This window comes from Trichoderma reesei (assembly GCF_000167675.1).
Source record: "Trichoderma reesei QM6a unplaced genomic scaffold TRIREscaffold_26, whole genome shotgun sequence".
In the NCBI taxonomy this organism is placed as follows: Eukaryota; Fungi; Ascomycota; class Sordariomycetes; order Hypocreales; family Hypocreaceae; genus Trichoderma; species Trichoderma reesei.
In genome coordinates this window covers 346,066-367,986 of record NW_006711173.1, presented here as the reverse complement: position 1 = coordinate 367,986, position 21,921 = coordinate 346,066, and the positions used below count along the sequence as shown (strand labels likewise).

Sequence of the window (21,921 nt, the reverse complement as noted above, 5' to 3'; positions counted from 1 at the left end):
GCCCTACTCTAATCGAACAAGGTGTTTGGAAAGGGTGTGGTGGCCAAATGCTAGCAGGGCCGAGAATGCCAGTCGGGGAATGGGAATCGTATGTTGTCCCGTCCTGGTTCCTGGCCTGGTGCGGATGCCCATGTTTGATATATGTATGAGGCTCTTTCCCCGGCCGGTCTCTGGCTGAAGATGGTTTATGCGTTGATGTTTTGGCCGTCCTATTGGTGGTGTTCACGATCTTTCCGCTTTCAATCATCCAGGCTTGCGGTGGCTTTTCTTTTGGTAAAAGAATGAACTAAGCCACGTCCTTTTTTTCTTTCCCTTCTTCTCTCCTCTCTCATATTGTATGCTTTATTGTTGAATTCGACCTCCTAAGCCTCCATACTCCTCCCCGCCTTCTCCTCGGTTCGACATGATCGACTCCTCCAGGATGGATGAAAAGGTCGCGTCGCCAGTGACCTCGAGCCACGGCTCGTCCCTCGACGATCCGGCGGCCAAGAAGGAGGAGCTCAGGCGCATCTACCGAAAGATTGACATGAGGCTCGTGCCGCTCATGTTCTTCTGCTACTTCCTGCAGTTCCTCGACAAGGTCATCGTCAACTACGCCAACATCATGGGCATCGCCAAGAACCTCCACTTTGTCGGCAACGACTTCTCCTGGATGGCCACGGCCTTCTTCATCGGCTACGCCGTCGCCGAGTTCCCCCAGGGCTACCTGATCCAAAAGTTCCCCGTGTCCAAGGTCCTCGGCTTCAACGTCCTGCTCTGGGGCATCATCGTGTGCTGCACGGCCGCGACGCAGAACTTTGCCGGCGCCGCCGCCGTGCGGACGCTCCTGGGCATGTTCGAGGCCGTCATCACGCCCGCCCTCATCATGATCACGTCGCAGTGGTACAACAAGAAGCAGGCGACGCTGCGCACCGGCATCTGGTACTGCGGCCTGGGCGCTGGACAGGTCCTGGGAGGACTCATCTCCTGGGCGGCGCAGCACGGCTCGACCACCTCGTCCTTCCAGAGCTGGCGCATCATGTTTGTCGCCGTCGGCGTCTTCAACCTCTTCGTTGCCGTGGCCGTCATCGTCGTCATGCCCAGCGGCGTCCGTGAGGCAGGCTTCCTGACCGAAGACGAAAAGGCGCTCATCGAGGAAGTCCTGGCCCGCGACCAGGCCGGCGCCGGCAAGAAGGTCTTCCGCGCATCCGGCATCCTGGACGCCCTCAAGGATCTCCAGGTGTGGCTGCTGTTCCTCAACACTATCCTCATCGTCATCCCCTCCGGCATCATCACCACCTTCTCGGCCACCATCATCAACTCCATCTTCCTGACGCCCAAGAAGTCGGCGCTCCTCAACATGCCGGCCGGCGCCATTTCCATCTTCGCCACCCTCGCTGGCACCTACGTCATCTACTACAACCTGCCTCGCTGGCTGAGCATCATCGGTCTCCTGATCCCGACCATTATCGGTGCAGCCCTCATGTCCTTTGCCAAGTCCAACGCCGGCGCCCTGGCCGGTGTCTACCTCATCAACTTTGACGTGGCCCCCCTGGCTCTCATCTACGCTCTGGTCGGTGCCAACACGCAGGGATACACCAAGAAGGTGACGGTCAATGTGATGATCGCCATTGCCTTTTCCATCGCCAACATCATCGGCCCGCAGACGTTCCAGGATAAGGACAAGCCCAAGTACCTGCCCGCCAAGATCACCGTCCTAGGCGTTGCCGGCGCATCCATCATTGTCACCATCCTGTTGAGGGTCCTTTATGGCATGCGGAATGCAAAGACGGCCGCGGCCCGTCAAGCGGAGCTGGAGGCCATCCGGCGAGGCGAGATTGACGCCAAGGCGGTCGACGACAGCCAGACAGACCTTACCAACCCGACCTTCCAATATGTTTACTAAGGGGGACGCATGTCAGGGGGGCCTGGATGCCTTCCGAGCTGTGTATCTGCGTGCAGTCTTTTCCTTCGTATTGTTCTGGAATATGAAACCTCTTTCCAAAAGTCGTTCTTCTTTCCGTCTATGGGTTTCAAGTTCTCCAGGGCGGAGCATAGAATTGTCAGAGGCAGTCCGATTCTGTTTACCTAGTTTTTTGCCAGTCTTGTCAGCTTTTGTATCATATAATCCATGTGTTTCTGCCTCCGAGTAATCCAGGAGCCGCCTCTCATTGAGGAAAGGGGGTAGACAGCCCCAGAGTGCTTACATGTACGTTATCTGCAAGCGTCGCTGCCACTATCAGTTCCCCACACGAACGTTTTCATATTACAGATTTTGCAATAGAAAGAGACATGGAATAAGTACAGAGTACAAATCCGGATGTGGGATGTGCGTATTCTCGGAGATATTCACTAACACTAGAAAGAAGTTGATGTCGCGCAGAACGTGTTGAACCTCTGAGGCTTCAGTGGCTGCAAGACGCGTGCTCAGCACGCAACGGACAACAGGTCGGTCCCATTTGATCGTCTATCCGCGGACAGAGAGAGGGGCCATGATACAGTAGCTCGGGAACCAAACGGCAGTGGGAAGTCATGGGGGCGGCAGATGAGCAGGCGGATCGAGACTGTCCCCACCGTTTGACGCGCAGCTCCATAAGCCGGACAAGCGAGCCCGCGACAGTTTTCACCATGAACAAGGTGAATCAAGGGGTGCTTCGTCGTAGTAACCGCAGATGACTTGCGACATGGCCGACCCTAGTCGTCGTGTAAGCTATGGACCGCGGATAGGTACGCAGTGTGAGCCGTCAAGGAATAGCCCGACTGAAGCGTCAGCCCGAAACACGGCATCGAATCATAGCCCGTTATTCCCAGACGGACAGTTTGCTAGGGGCTCGGTGTGGCTTGCATCACTGCAGGGCTGATATTGACCACTCGGTGATACTGGACAAGTCGGATGGGCTGCGGCTACTGGCTGACTTGATGCTCTCTGTGTGAGCAGTATTCCGTATTAGTAGTATGTTTGATGATGTGGTGCAAGCCATGCCCAATGCTTCGCTGGTTGCTTCTTGGCAAAGTATCGTGTGTTTATCTGTTCTGCTCGCGGTCTGCAGCATGGACGATATACCTCCTGTGGATGGACAGAGTGTCGAGGCATAGAGCGAATCGTATACTCGCAGGCTTGCCGCATCACCACAACCGACGGCTGCTCCTCTCCCCCTGCCTGACGTGTACATGCGCACATGTGCCATTCATCATTCTTCAACTCTCATCTGGTTGGCGAACGGCACAGGTTGACAGACCGCGACAACTCGCTCCATGCTTGGTCAGGATGACAACGGATTGCATAAAGCGTTGCGTCGGCGCTGGCGCGACTCCGCGGTGCGGCTCGAAGGTCTGAAATTCGCGACGGCCATGACCACTGTCACTCTTGATGATCTTCCATCTGGGCTCTTGTCTCGTGAGATTAGCGGCTCTGCAGACTAGAAAGTTGACTGCATCCTGTCACTCAGGATCCGTTGTTCCCTCGTTCGCCTCGTGCCCCTACAAGGCAGTTGCATACAAACACTTCATAGTGACAAATCACAGGCATGCTATCCGTGCGCCCATTGTTTGCTGTCTGGCTGTTGAGCATCCTCTCCTTTGGCGCTAGAGGCATCAGCTGTGGCGTTGTCAGCGCGGTCTGCTGGTCGAAGCCGACAAGATGCATCCCACCAAGGCAGCCACCCCTTGGAGAGGGACAAGTATTAAAGAGCGGTGTCGACTAATCACGATAGCTTTGTGGCATCAACCTAAAAGCCCAAAGGGGCTGAGCGAGATGAGAAGCAATAGGCTCTGGCCATGCTAGTCTGACTGTGGTTGTGATATGCTTGAGCGGGGACTGAATGAGTCGGTATGTTGTGGTAGCAAACATGGATGACATACAAACAAAATGCCGCCGGCGCATCCATCACAAAGACTGTAGGAAGCTTCAATAGCTTATGAAGACATCTCTGGTACGGGTTATAATAAGGACGGCACAAGGTTGATGCCAACAGAGAGTGGTCATACAATCTGAGCGATCCGTTACCCTGTATGCTGTGTCTCGGTAACACCACGATGACAGGAGCCATCGTTGCCTCAGCTCGTGCTATCTGCTCGTAGTATAGAATAGTCAGTACCCTGCTAGAGACTCGCACGCGTGCTTGCTTCAACCCACATCCTGCTCAACGACATCGAGGCTGTATGACCTTACACCGGTCCGCTCGGCGAAGTCGCCGGGGGCCGGAAGCCGGCTCTGCCTCTCCTCTCTGCCCCACCCCGGAGGGCTCTGCAGAGACGCAAAGGCTTGTTGGCAATCGAGCTTTGCGACGGCTGCAGGGGGGTCGGGTCGGCGTACGCTATGCAAGCACCGTCTCGAGCAGCCAGTCGCCCGCCAGCGTGGAGAGCCGACGCTGATCCATCACCCGTCTCTCACCTCTCTGCCTGGAGCTGTCGATGAGCGTCGAGCGGCGTGTAACACCAGACTGGCCTGGCCGTCGGCAAACAATGACCAGAGGACACGAGGATGCAATCATGGAGCTGCCGCGATGCTCCGCTGGCTTGAGCGCCTAAGCCGCTGTTCCTTTTTTTTTCTTGGTCCCGCGGAGACTCGTCGATAGAGCGATCCGTGTCCGATGGAGCAGCCAATACATAACGACGGCCTCCCATTTCCTTGACTCGAGAGTTGATACCATAAGGTAGCAAATGGTCCAGCCCTACAGAAACACAAGCCTTTCATCTCTGACCTTCCTCATCTCCCCGTGCTGCCAACACATTGCTGCATCATACCATTCTTCCTCTGTCACGCAAGATGCCCTCATTGCTTGCGTCTGGCATTGAGCCGCCGGCACTGGTCGTCGTCACAGGCGCCAACGGGTTCATTGCACAACACTGCGTCGCCGTATTACTGCGGGAGGGCTACCGTGTTATTGGAACCGTCAGAAACCAGGCCAAGGCTGCTGCGGTGAAGAAGACACACAAAGGGCACACCGGGCTGGAGGTGGTTGTCATTGAAGACATTACAAATGCTCAGAGCTACCTCGATGTCCTCGGCCACCTGTCCCCGGCAGCAGTCCTTCACCTGGCCGCACCATTTCACTATAAGGCCACTGATTTCGAACGAGAGATGATGATTCCCGCGGTACAAGGATCAACGGCCATCCTGGAGGCTGCCGCTCAGATCAAGAGCATCCGGAGAGTCGTCCAAACGAACAGCTTCGCCTCCATATACGACGCCTCGGCCGGCCTCAGCCCTGAGAAGACTTACAGCGCCCGGGACTGGAGCCCGCTGACATACGAAGACGGAGTCAAGGCAGACAACGCTCCCGCGGCATACCGAGCGAGCAAGGCGGCAGCAGAAAAGGCCGCCTGGAAGTTCATGGAGGATCGAGCGGTCGGCTTCGACCTCGTCAGCCTCTGCCCCGGGATGGTCTTTGGCCCGTTCCTACCCGAGGCCAAGCCCGCGACAATTGCCGGCGTCAACACCAGCAACCAGTTGGTCTGGGCTTCCCTCTCCGCCGGTCGAGACGCGCCGGTGCCGCCCACTCGGGGGCCTGTCTGGGTCGATGTCCGCGACGTTGCCGAGGCGCACGTCAAGGCGCTCCAGGTCGTCGAGGCCGGCGGCAGTCGCTTCTTGCTGGCCAACGGCGTCTACTGCAACCAGGAGCTGTGCGACGTGAGCCGGCGCGTGCTGCCCAAGTACGGAGATCGAATCCCGGTCGGCGAGCCAGGCAAGCGAGACTCGCACACGCACTTTGGTGTCAGCACTACCGAGACGGAGCGGGTGCTGGGCGTCCAGTGGCGGAGTCTGGAGGAGAGCCTCAAAGATGTCGTGCCTCAGCTGTTTGAGATTGAGCGGGGAGAGGCTTGAGAGGTTGCCTGAGATTTGAGGGATGGATCCAATTGGTGGATGGCAGGTGCTGTTAGGCGACGGTCGCCGGTGCAAGTCCTGGGTACCTGCCGGGGGTAGCGAAGAGCGGGTGGGAAGCGGTGGGCAGCACGGAGTCTTCAGTACCAGGGCTGCCGACGGGATTCAATCGCTAACCTGTTGGCCGGATCCCGTAGTGCTGCTGCAGCTAAGGTAAGGTCTGGTACCAGCATCAACGGAGCTGGGTCCGATCCAAAACTGCATGGATGTACTAGGTAGGTAGTCATGACCACTGCAGCAGTCATTGCCTGCTATTAATACTACTAGGTAATAGTAGCTCAACTAGGCAGCTGGCAAGGTTTGAAAGGAGTTTTCTGGGGGGTTTGGACAACTGGGCATTCACATACATATACGAGTATGATAGGGTCGGGTATCTTACTGTTTATATCATCAAGCGACAAGGACGCGAAATATTACGCATGAAACTCAAACGAGATTTGCCTGTTGACCCAATGCCCAATCATGCGATGCCTGGCGCACAACTGCGGCCGGGCACTGAAGAAGAGACGCCAGAGAAAGAAAAATAAGATACAAAAAAAAGAACAACGCTCGAAAACGCCGGCGAGGTTGCAATAGGAGGCCGGATTGGGACACCCTGCACTGCGACGTCGTAGTGCGGAGCCTGCGTGCACACTGTAGCGATGCCTGCAGAGCCACAAGCGCCGCACCGTACCGGCGCCGCGGGCTGGCGCGCAGTCCGCACGGTGCTCTCGTCGTCTTCCTGCTGCGTCGGGGGATGCGAATCCCTCAGCTTCTCCCTCCCTCTCGCCTCTCTGCACTCTCTGCCTCTTCTGGATGCATCTGCAAAGCCGCCGTGCAGCCGCCCTCGGGAACCGCCACCCGCGCTCCAGCCCGCCGCAGCGACACGCCTGCCGACCGAAGCATCGCCAGCCGCGCCCAGCAACCGCAGCGCGGCCTGTCTCACCGTTGTGCCCCCTTCCAGTTCCAGCCCAGCGTCTGCAGATAGACATCCGCTATAGCTCTGCACTAGATCGCGTGAGAGACGAGGGGGACATGGGTCTTTGGCCGTTTAGGCTGCTGCTCCTGACACGAAAGCGAATGGCTCGGTGCCCACGCGTCTGCTGAGCCTGAGCCCGAGCCACAGCCACGCCCTGAACTGACTGAATCATGTCGTCGGACCAGAGCCCGCGCGACCTCCCCAAGCCCAAGCAGCGCCGCATCTCGCGGGCCTGCGACTACTGCCACCGCCGCAGCATCCGCTGCCGCCCGGCCGAGGACGGCTCCGGCTGCCAGAACTGCAGAGACTTTGCCCAGACGTGCACTTACCACCGCAAGCCGCGTCGCCGAGGCGTCCCCGCCCGCGGCAGTGCGGGACCAGCGGCCAATCGACATGCCGTCGAGGGCGTGCCTGATGCCGAGTCGTCGCGATCGCCCTCGCAGGGAGGCGACCTGCGCATCATCCCCGAGATCCAGCATCCGGGGCCCAATGCCAACCCCTCGCCGCAGTCGTCCGTCGCCGCCGCCTGGCGCGCGCCCTACATTGTCAGCCAGGCGACGGTCGTCGACCTCGTCGAGCTGTACTTTGAGATGGTCTACCCCATCTTCCCCTTCTTCCACCAGCCCTCCTTCACCCGCAAGATCTCGCGGGCCGAGTACAACACCAACCAGCCGCTCTTCGCCACCACCATGGCCGTCTGCGCCCTGGTGGGCGGCCGTGTGCGGGATGGCTCCGTCATGAACCCGCGGTGGGACGTCCGGGCGCTGCAGAGGGAGACGCTGCCGGACACGTTCTACGCCGAGGCCAGGAGGCAGCTGCTGGAGTTTAGCGTCGAAAGCTCCGACTTCAACATCCTCCGTGCCCACGCCATCGTGGCCATTGCGGCCATCCAGAACGGCAAGGTCCGGGACATGCATTACCATCTCGGCATCTACCACACCCTCATGGCCATGGACGGCCTGCATGACGAGTCAAACTGGCCCTCTGGCATCGGCATCATCGAGAGGGAGGAGAGGAGAAGAATGGTAAGCGTTTCTCCATTTTCCCCTTTTGCCGACGTTACATCTATACCTACCCTACCTACCTACATACGGCAAGATGGAGCACGCCCAGCTAATCTTGCTGCCCTGGCGCGGAATTATACACACAGTTTTGGTCGATCTATACCCTGGACATCTTCACTTCTGTGGTCTGGAGCGGTGTCATCCGCTCGCGCGAGCAGCAGGCAAATGTCGCCTACCCAGCCGAAGTGGATGACCAGTACATCAGCGACGGGGGCATTGCGCGCCCAGGCCTCTCGCCTAGCGGGCTGAGTCCCCCCATTGCTCGCCTCGTCCTGACCGCGCAGTCCGACTGCTGGCTGTCCGGCTGGAACTTCATCACCGATCTCTACAGAGTGCTGGAGCATGCCCTAGCGCGCTTCAGGGAGCGGCGGAGGTCATTCATGTCGGAGATCATCGACGACCAGTCCACGGTGACTGGCACGTCCGTCCGCGACAAGGTGCTCCGCATGTACCTGAATCTTCCCGATTGCTTCAAGAACACGCCCAAGATGACGTTCAACCAGAAGCAAGACCTTTTCGGCTTCCAGGCGGCCAACATCACCGCCAGCCTTCAGCTTCTCCGCATCACACTGTTTGCTGCTGGAGGGGCAAGCATCGCGGAACGCTGCGACATCGCCGCCGACGTGGTGGATGCGTTCAACTCCATTCCGGTGCAATACTGCTTGACCATCAGCAAGCCGCTGCTGCACCACCTGGGAGGCATAGGCGCCATCCTCGGTTCCGTATTTGAAGAGCCTCTCAGCGAGGCCGAGTACAGCCGGGTGAGGTCCGTCATGCTGGCCATGGCCAGGCTTCTCGAGAACCTCGAGACGATACACCGGAGCTCGAGTGCGAGCGACAAGCTGCGTTCCCAGGTAGCCCGCATTGACGAGTACATGTCTGCCCAGCGGCAACAGTCAAGACCACCCCCCGAAGAGGCGCCGGTGAGCACTACGGTGCAGCAAGTGGTGCCAGTTGACGGTGCCAGGGGTTCCGCGCATGCCTATGAGCAGCCCCCAGTCAACTCGGAAATGGCGGGCGACTGGTCGTTCCAGGTGCCCCCCGACGTGTTAGGCGACCTGACGTGGAATTTCGATTTTGGTTCAGTATGGACCTGAAGTTGAAAAACGAGCAGATACACAAGAATTTAAAGAACACAAAGAAGCGGAAAGAAAACAAGGGGTCCTATTTTCTCTTTCAATGGCTCGTCATCTAAATGTCATGAGGCCTGAACTGATTATTTCCGATCAAAGATATCAAAGATACATCTGTATGTTCCAAAGCAAAGGGCTAATCTCCGTCATCAAACAAATCACATGGTAACTTCGTGGTTGACCTCGACTCTCTTCTCATCAGGGCTTCCGATTTCCGTACCGCTCTCCGCGTCCTTGCCGTCCACCTCGTCCAGGAGCTGCCTGGCCGCCACGGCAATGTTGCCCCCGGCCTCGTCCACGCGACGGTTGTACTCCTTCATGTTCTCGCTGGCCAGCAGGCTGTCGCTCGTGAAGAGGAGCGAAATCTCCTCGAGAGTGCGGTTGGCCAGCTCGGGGAAGAAGAACCAGACCAAGGGGGCGACGACGACGTTCATGGCGCCGAAGAAGAGATAGGTGCCGTAGCCGATTCTGCTGAGGAAGATGGGCATGATGAGGGTGGTGGAGCCGCAGCCGGTGGCCCAGCCGAAGATGGTGAAGCTGTAGCCCTTTGCGCGGACTTCCTGGGGCCAGATTTCTGTGCCGTAGATCCAGCAGGGGATGATGTTGAACATGGTGAAGAACCTGCCATTTTTTGATTAGGATCAACACTTTCTAGATGGGGTTTTTTTTTCTTCTTTCTGTTATAGTTTCATAGGTATATATGGAGAGACAACATACCAGACATAGATGAATACGAAACTCGCCGCAGCGGTTCCGAGGCGTTTCGACAGCTCCGGATCGGAAATGGCATTGTCCTGCGAAGTCTTGATCAAAGCGGCCACCAAAAAGAGGCAGATTCCCTGAATGATGAAGGAGGTGATCAACGACTTGACGCGTCCCATGCGGTCAATGACAAAGGCCGCGGCGGCCGTTCCGGGGACGCCAAAGGTGTTGGCCAGGCCGGCGAGCCAGAGGGCCTTGTAGGAGTCGAAGCCGGCGAGCTCAAAGAGGACGCCGGCCCAGCCGACGATGGCGAGGATGCCGGTCCACTGCTGGATCCATTGCAGGGCGAAGCCGAGGACGGCGCGGCGGCCGAGGTGCAGCTTGCCGGAGAAGCGGCCGCCGAGGACAATGTTGGCGAGGTCGTTGCGCTTGTGGTGGTTTGCCTCGACGATGGCGTCGAGGAGCTCGACTTCGGTGGTGATGATGGGGTCGTTGGGGGTCAGGTCGCCTCTGACCTTGCAGAGGATGTCAATGGCTTCTTGACGGCGGCCGTTGGCGATGAGCCATCTGTGTTGGAAGGAGGAGGGTTAATGGCCATTTTTTCCCCCCACGTTACATTACTCGTCGAAAGAGGAAGATGTCTCCAAACGGAGTGAGAGAGAGAGAGAGTAAGAGAAAGAGAGAGAGAGAGAAGGGAGGGAGAGGGGGGGGCTGATTGTCTAAGGGGTGGTGGTAGACGAGTTGGATGCCAAGTAGAGGTATATGGGAAAACTAACCTAGGAGACTCGGGCAGCAGCGGCACGGCCACGTCGACGACCAGGAGGGGGATAATCATCCATGCCAGAGGGAAGCGCCAGCGGAACTCGACGTTGGAGTCGCGGATGCCGAAATTGATCCAGTAGGCGATGACGATGCCGAGGTAGTTTGCGACAAAGACCAGGGAGAAGCTGGAGCCGCGATCGTGCGACTGGGACAGCTCGCTGACCCACGGCAGGATGATTGCGTTCATGAAGCCAATGCCGATGCCGGCAATGACACGCGCGCAAATGAACATGCTGGCGTTTGTGCTGCCGGCCATGAGGCCCGCGCCGAGGATGCCAAAGGCGGTGCCGATGAGGACGCCCCCCTTGCGGCCGATTCTATCGCCAACCCATCCTGTTTGTTTGGTCTTAGCACCTTGCGATATTGCACAACAACAGCAACAACACACCACTCTCTTTCTCTCTCTCTCTCTCTCTCTCTTACACTCCCGCCCCAGGATGGATCGTTATCGTACCTCCGATGAAGCATCCCCACATGCCCCCAAAGTAATAAGCTGCGGCAAGCCCGCCTTGTTTAGTGGTGTTGGTTACGACCCCATCATGGCCGATATCTGCCATCTTGATGAAGCCTGGCGTCGCGCTAACGGTCCCAAGGACACCCTGATTATAGCCTTTTTCAAACGGCCGACAATTTCATTAGCACCATGGCCACATCCTCACATACTCGTACATGATGTGAATCGCCCCGAGGGAGACAAACTAGCCTCGTAAGGGGAGCTCGGCTGGGCGAGGAAATAGGGCAAAATAACAAGCCGCTCCATAACGAAGCTAGGTACAGTATGACTCTTAGTCGAGAGGAGTTGTGCGTAGTAATAACATACCTTCGAAGATCAGGGCCGTGGCCGCGACCACGTTGATTAGGAACAGCAGCACCTTTCCCGGGACATGGCGCCAAATCTGGAGACCCGCCATCGAAGCGACGGTATTTCCCAGCCGAGGAGGGGGGAGAACAACCGTTTGATGATAGTAGTACTGCCAGTTCTGTACTCCGTGCTCGTATCGCGATGTAATAACAAAGTGCTGGCGTGATGTATAAGCCAGCGGCAGTTCGCGGCGAGTCGTCGATCTGGGCTCGGGAAGAAAAGCTTGGACACTACCTAGAGATCAAGGGGTTAAAAAAGAAAGGGAAAAAAAAATCGGAGACGGGGGACGAGTTTTAGGGACGCGGCCGCGTAATAAGAGGGAATAAGACTGGATGGAAAGGCGGTCTCTGGAAAAGAGCCAGGATGCCACGAGAAAGTGATAGATAATACGACCAGCCCGTCGCCAAACCCAGGTCAGCCAGGCCCTTTCATGATGGCGTGGTTCGTGTTGTCTTGAAAGAGAAGCCGAAGCGAGTGCTACCTTTTCCGCAAATGTGTGTGTTCCAGTGTTGGAGACCCAACAGCAGCCTCTTGCTGTCCGCTGTTCCCACTGTGCTGTCCGTCCTGTCCGTAACTCTGCGTGTGTGTGTCCTCGGTAGGTATTATCTGTTGGTCAAGGGTTTCTCTGGGCCCTTGTCCCCATCACGACCACGAGGAACGGATCGAGGGTCCCTCCCTTCCCACCCCCGGTCTGCTGCCCGTTCCTAGCCCCCGGAACCCGCAGCTGCTTTAGCCTCGCAACGAGAAAGCGCAAAAGATGGAGCCCTGAGAAATACGCGCTGCTCCAAGGGCGTAAAAATCTCTGGGAGCACGAGCTTTGATTTCCCGGGAGGGGGGTTTTGTTTGTTTGAAAGCTCGACGAGGGCTGGCGCGGCGGAGAACGCGCGAAAAGCCGTGACTCTTGAGTATCTTTTCTTCCCACCCCTCCCCGACGGCTAAAGCAGCTGCCTAAACGTTTAATAAGGGCTTCCTCGGTAAAGGACCTTTGACGAGTCGTGGGATAGTACTATAAGCACGGAATAAGTCAGCAAGCCAAAGGCCAGACCGAAGGGCTTTCCGGTTTTGGCAACCGGCCGTTTAGCCGTGCGAAGCGTTTTGACGGGGGCGAACTGGCTATTGGCGCGTTGAGAAGGGAAGAAGGGGAGAGGAGGGGAGGGGGGGGTGGTGGTGGTGTGTGTGTTCGTGTGTGTGTGACCATTCTGTTGGACTCAAAGTCGGGCTCAACTTGGCGCACACACAAAGTTGATTGCTGTTTTGGACTTTGATTCCTGTTCAACAATATGCCGTCTAAACGCCAGTGAACTCCCGAGGGGGCCTTCTGAATCATAGCGTATACTCCTGAGAAGCTTGGATGAGACGAACGATCGTCGGCTGTTTTGTATGAGGCTGTAGAGAAATAAAGACCAGCCGGGTTCTCGGGTTTGGACCAAGATTCGGGCCTCCATATTCGCTCTCTCTCGCTCTCTCTCGCTCTCGTCTCTTACACAGAAACAAGTTGACGAAGACTCTCTCTCTCTCTCTCTCTTCTCTCTCCATACTGACTGCAGAGGAGAATCTTAGAAATCTGGGAAAAAATATAGCGTCATCATGGGATCCGCCAACGCTGTCATCAACTATGGGGAGGAGTCGTTACCGCTCGACATGACGGTCCTCGGGCTCAACTCGGGCACGTCCATGGATGGCATCGACTGCGCTCTGTGCCGGTTCAGACAGGCGTCCCCCAGCGAGCCCATGCACTTCCAGCTGATCAAGTACGACGAGATCCCGCTTGAGCCCAAGATCAAGAAGAGGGTCATGGACATGATCCTCCACAACACCACAACGCCCGAGGAGCTGTCCGAAGTCAACGTCATCCTGGGAGAGACGTTTGCCGAGGCAGTCAAGGCCTTTTCCGACAAGCACGGCATCCCCCTGTCGTCCATCGACGCCATCGGCTCGCATGGCCAGACCATCTGGCTGGAGAGCATGCCGCAGGGCGGCCGCAAGAAGTCGGCCCTGACCATGGCCGAGGGCACCTTCATCGCCTCCATCACCGGCATCACGACGGTGACGGACTTTCGCGTGTCGGACCAGGCGGCCGGCCGCCAGGGCGCGCCCCTGATTGCCTTCTTCGACTCCCTGGTGCTGCACCACCCGACCAAGCTGCGGGCGTGCCAGAACATTGGCGGCATCGCCAACGTGTGCTTCATCCCGCCCGACGTCGACGGGCGGCTCAACGACGAGTTCTTTGACTTTGACACGGGCCCGGGCAACGTCTTCATCGACGCCGCGGTGCGCTACTTCACCAACGGCGAGCGCGAGTACGACAGGGACGGCGAGATGGGCAAGGCCGGGCGGGTGAACCAGGCCATGGTCGACGACTTCCTGCAGACGCACTTTTACTTTGCGCTCGAGCCGCCCAAGACGACGGGCCGCGAGGTGTTCCGCGACACCATCGCGCACGAGCTCATTGAGCGCGGCATCGCCAGCGGCATGTCGCCCAACGACGTCGTCGCCACCATCACGCGCATCACCGCACAGGCCATTGTCGACCACTACAGGCGATACATGCCCACGCAGTACGGCCCGCTGGCCGAGGTGTACATGTGCGGCGGCGGCGCCAAGAACCCAAACATCCTCGACCACCTCAAGGCGTCCTTCCCGGACACCAAGTTCGTCATGCTCGACGAGGCGGGCATCCCGGCCGACGCCAAGGAGGCCATCACCTTTGCCTGGCAGGGCATGGAGGCCGTCGTCGGCCGGAGCATCCCCGTGCCCTCCCGCGTCGAGACGAGGCGCGGCTACGTGCTGGGCAAGGTCAGCCCGGGGCTCAACTACAGGCGCGTCATGAAGAAGGGCATGGCCTTTGGGGGCGGCCTCGAGCAGCTCGATCCCGTCAGGGAGCTGGTCAACTACGTGGACGGTAGCGTGTACAACAACAAGGTGTGAAACCCCTGGAAAGGTCCAGGCGAACACGGACTGTGGCAGTACATGTAGGTCGATGGACCATTTGATGTCACTCTTTTGTGGTATTATTCGCGCGTGCGGATCAGCAGCCTTTGGTGTGCTGGTAGTACTATGTCGTGCAGGAGGCACTGTAATCTCCCAGGAACTTTGCAGATGGGAGAACGGAGAGGGAAATTCATCAACGGATAATAGAAACTGGGGCGAGGCTTTTACCGAGGCCGGCTCCAGGGCATCTTTGGGGACTTTTGGGCGATGGCTGGGTAGGAGGCGGAATGGAGTAACGGAGGTTCGGCGATGGAACCAGACGAGGAGAAGAAGGCGTTTTATGTGCTCTATGCGCGAGCGGTCTGTGTATGTGTCTATATCGATACCGGGGCAATGGGGCAATGGGCAAAGGACACGCATGCTTTCTTGAATAGATACGAGGGGTGTTTTGCAGCATACCTTGAAGTAGAGGAAGAGGATTGCGGTTTCTATGGCATATTCAGGTACCTTGAGAAGCGTCTATCATCAATACCTACCTAGACAAAATTCCATTTGCGGGCCAAAGGTTGAGTGAGCAACATAGAACGATAATAAGGGGGGGGGGGGGGGGGGGAGCAGAAGTCCGCCTGTCCTGTCAGTCGACTCCGTCACACCAGGGCGCAGATCCAAATTACGATGTCGTTTCATCACTTGTCCTACCAGCAAGACAGGCCTTTGCCGGCCGTCCGCAATATGCCGTTTGTGCCTTGGACGTGAACCGTCCGTGTAAGTGAGCTGATGGGCCCTCTCCCTCAGAACAGGTCGTACATACACCAACTTTTCCCACCGAACTGGGACACCGCGCGTGTGCAAACGGGGCCACGCGACAACGACCCAAGATAAGGGCCGAGCTACGAAGCTCGTTATCACGGCTAACCATTGTTCCCTTTTCTCTGATTAGCTGGTCGTGCGTTGTAGTCAGGGTTGGGCAGATGTGGCCTTGTCAAGAGCTGTCAGATTGTAATACCTGATGGCTGTTGGGACCATTCAGTCGAGTCCCCCCCCCTCCATGTGGAGATTTATAAGAATCTGACTCGTCTGGCGAGATCACTCTTCAGCTGCTCGGCTCCCCTCTTCCCTGCTTGGTGACACCGCCGCAAGGCAAACGGGCTCTTCAACTGACCCACGTGTAGCCAACACGCCTCGTGCGTGTCGCAGGACAGAGTACAAAACCCATCAGTACTATGTACAGGGCCTCGCACACGGTTCAGCTCCTCTGGCTGCCGGTGAGTACCACCCGAGCTCTCACGGCTGTCACGCTTGTCCTTGGAGGCGTAGAGTTCTGATAGGTCAATATGTGCGTACAGACGACGCACGTAGATGCCGTCTTGTCTCCGTGGGCAGACAAGCATTTGACAGCCGCTAAAAGAACCAGGTTGACGACGACAGGCAGTGGTCTACTGTCGAGAGCGTGAGAAGGGGTTACTAGACCCTGTCACTTCATGGAGGAGCAAAGTCAGCTGCCCGAGTGCCTCCATCTCGTCCGGAGGGCTATCCGAAATCGGGCCATGTTGCGTTGGGGTCCATGTGCACTGTGCTGGACTGGTACCGTGGCATCAAGGGTGGGCATGGATGCATATGTAGGACTTTCATGCACGTAATTTCAACCTCTTATTTAACCATTGGGACCGTCTCTCCGCGGACCAATCGGACGGCCAAAGGTTGTCTTCGACTGCGACTATAACACAGAGACGCCCGCGGTTTGGTAAGTCTGCTGGTTTAGTCGAGGCCTATTTTGTTTGTCTCGGTCGTTGTCTTCTCTCTTGTCCAATCTGAGAGCGAGGGACTCATTGCGCTCGACCTGGGTCTCCGGGTCTCGCCACCTTTGCATAAGTGATCTATCGTCGAGCATGGTCCGGGTTTCGTGAGAAAATAGACGGCGTTGAATCACAAGTCTGTGGTGACCATTCATTATCTGTAGCCCCTCACAAGAGGCCATACCGTCATGCTCCAAGATCTTAGGAGACTTGGCAATTAAGTAAATATCTCGTGATTGTTGTGGAACGGTGGACCTCGCAGACTTAACGCCCGAAGATGTGGCGCTCTGGGTGTGACCTGATGCTGCCATTTGTCATAAGGGGAAGCACGTCAAGCAGAAAGGTATGCTTATGGCACACGTTTGTGTTGTGGATGCAACGAAGAGGCGGTTGACAAAAGCGGAAATCATCCAGAAGCTCGGTTGGTCGCTGCCATTCTTTGTCCCCTTGCCAGCGACTGAAGCTTCGGGACAGTGCAGGCCGGAGTTGAGGCCGCGATGTTCCGTAGGATACATGCAGTTTGGACAAGATGGCCATGTGTTTGTGAATTCGTATAGTGGACGGCGAACCGGAGTACAAAGAGCATGGTGCCTCGGCCCTATTGAGGCACGAACAAGTGACTTTATGCTGGGGACTTCTTGTCCGTTTGCTGTACTTTAAGCCTGTTGGGCCAGGTACTTCTTCTTGTACATGTTATCAGGTACCTTCTCGAAGCAGTGACACAGGCTATCACATACAGTCGACGTTGGAGGCATCAGTAGAAGGGCAGAGGTGTGACAAGGGCTCTTGGCCATCTTGGAGTTGTGAAGAGAAGAGGATGACGACAGTGTTTCTGAAGTACGAATAGATGAGACGATATGTAGGTATGTTAGGTAGAAGATTGTTGTTGATGATCTCGAAACGAGGGGTCGAAACGGTCATGGGGCAACTCTTTGATGGGCAGTGGTTTGAAAATTCTTCGGTTATTGGAGGAGAGGATTGCGAAATGGGGGATGAGATGAAGGAACTACAGTGAGGGTAATTCTATCGCTAAGGCCTTGGTCATGATGCTAGAGTTCTTAGGAGAAGAAGACAGGTGACAGGCCATACATCAGATAAAACAACGATACGACTCTGTTCAAGCTTTCCAAGCTTTGTTGCTCGCTGAACCGTGCTGGAACTTTTGTTTCTAGGCTGGATCTTGCAAAGGTAAACCAATGGCTGCTTTGTTATTCCCTCTTTGGGGCAATGATGATGGAAAGCGACGAGGTGGGCATTCAATGATAGGTTCGGCCAACAGCTTTCGGCAAGTTGATGTTGTTGGAGTCGCATGCATGACATAACTTCGGTAGATGTTGAGCTGTCTCTTTCGAAACTCACTACCTGGAGATGCCTTACATACACGGGCTGTACAAGACGGATTCCTGGTTTTCAAGGCTGACAGAGAGCACGGTCAAAGACTGAATGGACTCAATAGTCTCCATCGCAGCCGCAAAGGCCACTGACTGGTCCCAGCGCAGAGCAAATAATTGAACACAGCCCTATGCGCTGTTGCAGATCGTCTTATTGTTCTCCCAATTGTCATCGCGTGACGAGGCAACGTTTCGGCCGAGCCAAGGCGGAGTTCAGTCCTGCAGCCCTGAGAGCGCCCGAGTCTCATCACGGGACTCGAGGTGGCATCATAATTGTGTCTCCAGCCGTTGAACCTTTGGGTATGCGCGGAGCAGAAGCGAATCCGTGACAGAGAGCTGGTCCGGTGACCCAGAGCACTGGACTTGCTATACCCCGTCTTTGATACCTGAAGCTTGGCATGAGGATGCAGTGATTGAGGGCTTTTGACCGCCTCGGGGTCCCAATGGGCATGCCAAACATCTCGACTCTCTTGTTGTCCGTGTCTAACATGTCATAGCCCTTCATTAGCTCCCCTGTCGGCTTCCGATATCGACCTGCTTGGGAGGCAGCCGGCAGCATCATTCCGATGCTCACAATGGGGACCTACCCGCCATGATCATGTCTCACATCCGTGATGCAGTCAAGTGTCAATCTGCTACCTACCAAAGCCATCAGGCTAGTATACGCATCTAAAACAACACAAACTGAACAACATCGTACACAGATGTACACGTGCCTTCAAAGACATGCTGTCAACTCATACACCTCATGCGGGACCTGTTGCACCGCTGCCTTGACTCCCCCGTTCACTCCCCTTTGTCATACATTGACCCCCATTACCCAAACAAATCCCACAGCCACGTTCATTTCCAGGCATGTGTTTTACATCATACAACGGCGCCAGTGGTGGATGTGGCTGCGTGTGTCACCGTTTCCGGATCCTCGGGTGCTAGAGCCTCTTTGCTTCCACCTCACCCCCCCTTTCCCACTAAACTGAACTGTAGCAGCTGGAATCTTGGCGAAATACACGCCTCCAATGCCCTACAACACATTCTTATCTGCTGAAGATGCCTTATCGCTCTCATGGACCCCATGGCTTCGATCATTGAACTACTGGGAGCGATTCAAGTCCGGGTGCAGTAGCCGGCTTGAGGCCATCTAGCTGCCTTCTGGTCCCGTGAATGACAGCTACGACATGCCTCTGAACTACTACGATGTTGTTCAGAGATGACCTTTTGGCCTATCTACCAACACCATCTTGAACGTTCAGTTTGTGATAATTATCGAGGTGACGGTTGCAAGTTTTATCAACCCGTGCACTTGTAGCTATGGCTACTCACACTTGCGTTAGCCTGGCATTATCGCTCCGTCGATGATGGCATCGTTTCTAACGAACGTGTCGAAGGCCAATTATGTCATTGTTCATGGCAAGGAACACCAAACATGCGTGAATGGACCCAGTTTCTTTACCGCTTGGGGGGTGTATCGATGAATGTTCCACGTCTCGCATGCCTTTCATCTCCCGTTTGTTTCCTGCCCTCTCACAGCAATCGGGTTGCCGGCAACGAGATTGATTGGTGCCGTCGATCCATCTGTGCTTCCCCATTGTGGCTGATGGATATAAAATATCTACCAAAGGCAACGGTGAATGGACCGATGGCGGCGATTGCACAAAGCACAGCTTCTCCCGGATCCTGTTGGTAAACCGGCTGGGGACATTTTCAGATTGCCTCGAAATTTTGAGCCTCTTCTAGAACACTCGGGGATCGACTCGGATTCATACCGACTCTACGAAGCCTTTCGATTATCGTTAAGATGCGGACGCCTATCCTGACAACGAGCGGCGGGAGCAGCACATCCTCTTTGTCCAAGGGGGCAATCCTGTCTTGTATGCTGGCCCTGCCTAGCCTCTTCGTACAAGCTCAAGCAGCTTCTTTCCGACCTCGTCACCGCCGCGATAATGGAACTGTCACCTATCCGGGAGAGAAGATATCGTGGACACCATGTGGCAGTGCCACTGGCCACCTGTTGGAATGCAGTACCATGAAGGTACCGATGGATCAGTTCGACCGCCAGAACTCTGGAAACAAGACATTTGATCTTTCCATGATCCGAATCCGCGGCCACAACACCACGGCTTGCTCAAAGAACATTCTTTACAACCCAGGGGGCCCCGGGGCGAGCGGCGTGGGCAGCTTCTACGGTCTGTCCTCTGAGCTGATATCCATCGTTGGGGAGGAGTTCAACATCATTGCTTTTGACCCTCGAGGCATTAACGGGTCTACGCCACTGGGCTCGTGTTATGCTACGGACGCCATACGAAAGAGCATGAGCAAAGTCCCGCTGGATAACCTGGTCACCGATGCCCCTTTCATGGGCGGCTGGGCCCCCAACTTTGCCAAAACGTGTGCCCAGACATCCGGCGAGCACGGCAAGTACATCAACACACCGCAGGTTGCCGCCGACATGAACAGCATCCTGGACGCCATTGGCCAAGAGGACATGTACTTTTGGGGCCAGAGCTACGGCACGCTCATCGGCCAGACCTACGCCGGTCTCTTCCCCAACCGAACAGCACGCATGGTGATTGATGGAGTCGTCGACCAGCTCGAGTGGTACAACAGCACCCTGCCGTGGAAGGACTACCAAGACGGCAAGAGGGTCTTCTGGGGCTTCTTTGACGAGTGCGTCAAGGCCGGCGTGGAGGCGTGCCCTCTGGCCGAGCTGTCGAAGAGCCCCGACGTGCTCAACGAGATGGTGGAGAACTTTGGCACCAAGATCAAGTACGACGAGATGACCGTCTACGTTGACAAGACAAACTTTGGCACTGTCAACTACGCCTACCTGTGGTTCACCGTCATCCTGCCTTCTCTCTACAAGAGCGTCATCTGGCAGCCCCTCGCCATCGCCCTGCTCGATGCCATGGTGGGCAACGCGACGATGGCCTTTGAGGTGTGGGGAGGCTCGCAGTCGTACAGCAACACGGGCGTGACCCCCTGGGAGGCCATTTACTTTTATCGACTAAACGACGGGCTGTCGGGCAAGGACTTTTGGCCGCAGACCAACCAGGAGATGATCAAGACGCTCGAGCCCTTTTACGTCATGAATCCCTTCATGTACGCGGCCAACTCGTTCTACTGGGCCAAGGCTCACTGGGTGATTCCCAAGACGCACGGTTACGTCCCGAGGGAAGGGGTCAAGACCAAGCATCCGCTGCTGGTCATGTCCAACCAATACGACCCCGTCTGCTCGCTGGATTCCGCCAAGTCGGCGCTGACGGCTTTTGCGGATTCGCGGATGGTGACGCTGGAGGCTTACGGACACTGCACCTTTTACCAGAATTCCGCATGTGCAAACAGCTATGTCAAGGAGTATTTTGTCAGCGGCTCGCTGCCTGCACAGGATGTGACTTGCAGGGTAGGGCCTGAGCAGTACTTTCCGCCACTCCAGACGGACGGAGCTGGAGTGTACAAGAGGGGGGAGACATGGGGGCTTTTCTAAAGATGGCGTGGTGCTGTTCGACAGTTACGAGGGGATGAGGACTGAGGAGGAGGCCTTTGGAATGTATATGGTGAGAAAGAGATTCTGTGGTGTACATACAGCGTTTGCTGAGGCGGTTTAGACGTGTTGATTTAGCGAGACAAGAGGCTCTTTTGTGTTTGCCTTATGGCAGGAAGGATTCGGCGCGGCAGTTTCATTCCATACCTTAGGTATTCTAGATACGGTGTGGAAAATGGCAATTGACGTTTATAGAAGTTGTCTCTCCTTTGTCCCTCTTCCTGAACAAGGAATCTTGTCCTGGCTCGTCATTTCGGAGCCTCGCTGAAGGAAGGCATTTCAGCGATCAATAGAGATGCGCCTTCAAGGATCAACGCCGACTAGGTACTTACCTGATACCTACTTACCTGGTACCTACCTACCTTAGGTACCTGGTTAGGTACGGAGCTGATAGGTATGCGAGGTATGTACGTAGGTATTCAAGGCTTAGAAGCATTGAAACGCCCCTGTTCATGAAGTGTCACGGTTCAATGGCACAACCCTAATGCTACAGGAAGCTAAGCCATAAGGCCATAACATTTGTTACCAGTGTTTTCAACCTCGAGGTAAGGAATGGAGGCTGATAGGCTAAGCTTTACTGCAGAGAATAGTAATTGAATACAAGATCTGATTGGGTCGACCAACCCGCTTGTGTTATAACATCATCACCTCTGACGGTAGGCCTATATCTTAGTCCTGCTCCCGTTGTCAGCTGAGAAAAGCTGAACGCGAGAAGCTTAATTCGATGGGCAGAAGAATTGTGCTGCTGCACACACTACGAGTACATATCTATTCCTCGTCTCCTAACTACCAGGATGTCTTTCCACTTTATGTCGTCTAAAAGCCGCAGCACTGCGTTGGTCACGATCCCCAGTCTGTTTG

At 56.0% G+C, this 21,921-nt stretch overlaps 7 protein-coding genes across 7 annotated transcripts; 5 read left to right on the top strand and 2 right to left on the bottom strand.

Annotated features, from left to right (window-relative positions):
* Positions 1-544: 544 nt before the first annotated feature.
* On the top strand, positions 545-1,885 carry TRIREDRAFT_68813 (uncharacterized protein; the record flags this gene model as incomplete). The annotated part of the gene is made up of 1 exon (XM_006968845.1): positions 545-1,885. The coding sequence occupies one exon, from the start codon at positions 545-547 to the stop codon at positions 1,883-1,885; it is 1,341 nt and encodes a 446-aa protein (XP_006968907.1).
* A 2,862-nt stretch (positions 1,886-4,747) lies between these two features.
* On the top strand, positions 4,748-5,806 carry TRIREDRAFT_68842 (uncharacterized protein; the record flags this gene model as incomplete). The annotated part of the gene is made up of 1 exon (XM_006968844.1): positions 4,748-5,806. The coding sequence occupies one exon, from the start codon at positions 4,748-4,750 to the stop codon at positions 5,804-5,806; it is 1,059 nt and encodes a 352-aa protein (XP_006968906.1).
* Positions 5,807-6,991: 1,185 nt separating this feature from the next.
* TRIREDRAFT_111408 (uncharacterized protein) lies at positions 6,992-8,982 on the top strand (the record flags this gene model as incomplete). Its single annotated transcript, XM_006968843.1, has 2 exons — positions 6,992-7,846; positions 7,972-8,982. The coding sequence occupies 2 exons, from the start codon at positions 6,992-6,994 to the stop codon at positions 8,980-8,982; spliced, it is 1,866 nt and encodes a 621-aa protein (XP_006968905.1).
* Positions 8,983-9,176: 194 nt separating this feature from the next.
* Positions 9,177-12,205, bottom strand: TRIREDRAFT_81670 (uncharacterized protein; the record flags this gene model as incomplete). Its single annotated transcript, XM_006968805.1, has 6 exons — positions 11,886-12,205; positions 11,363-11,638; positions 10,997-11,152; positions 10,497-10,875; positions 9,736-10,287; positions 9,177-9,639 (listed from the first exon to the last, which is right to left on the bottom strand). The coding sequence occupies exons 2-6, from the start codon at positions 11,451-11,453 to the stop codon at positions 9,177-9,179; spliced, it is 1,641 nt and encodes a 546-aa protein (XP_006968867.1). The 5' UTR covers positions 11,454-11,638; positions 11,886-12,205.
* Positions 12,206-13,045: 840 nt separating this feature from the next.
* Positions 13,046-14,332, top strand: TRIREDRAFT_5614 (uncharacterized protein; the record flags this gene model as incomplete). The annotated part of the gene is made up of 1 exon (XM_006968755.1): positions 13,046-14,332. One exon carries the CDS (start codon positions 13,046-13,048, stop codon positions 14,330-14,332), a length of 1,287 nt encoding a protein of 428 aa, XP_006968817.1.
* Positions 14,333-16,052: 1,720 nt separating this feature from the next.
* On the bottom strand, positions 16,053-17,052 carry TRIREDRAFT_111405 (uncharacterized protein; the record flags this gene model as incomplete). Its single annotated transcript, XM_006968804.1, has 3 exons — positions 16,053-16,269; positions 16,492-16,729; positions 16,869-17,052. The coding sequence occupies 3 exons, from the start codon at positions 17,050-17,052 to the stop codon at positions 16,053-16,055; spliced, it is 639 nt and encodes a 212-aa protein (XP_006968866.1).
* Positions 17,053-19,392: 2,340 nt separating this feature from the next.
* TRIREDRAFT_81668 (uncharacterized protein) lies at positions 19,393-21,003 on the top strand (the record flags this gene model as incomplete). Its single annotated transcript, XM_006968842.1, has 1 exon — positions 19,393-21,003. The coding sequence occupies one exon, from the start codon at positions 19,393-19,395 to the stop codon at positions 21,001-21,003; it is 1,611 nt and encodes a 536-aa protein (XP_006968904.1).
* Positions 21,004-21,921: the final 918 nt, after the last annotated feature.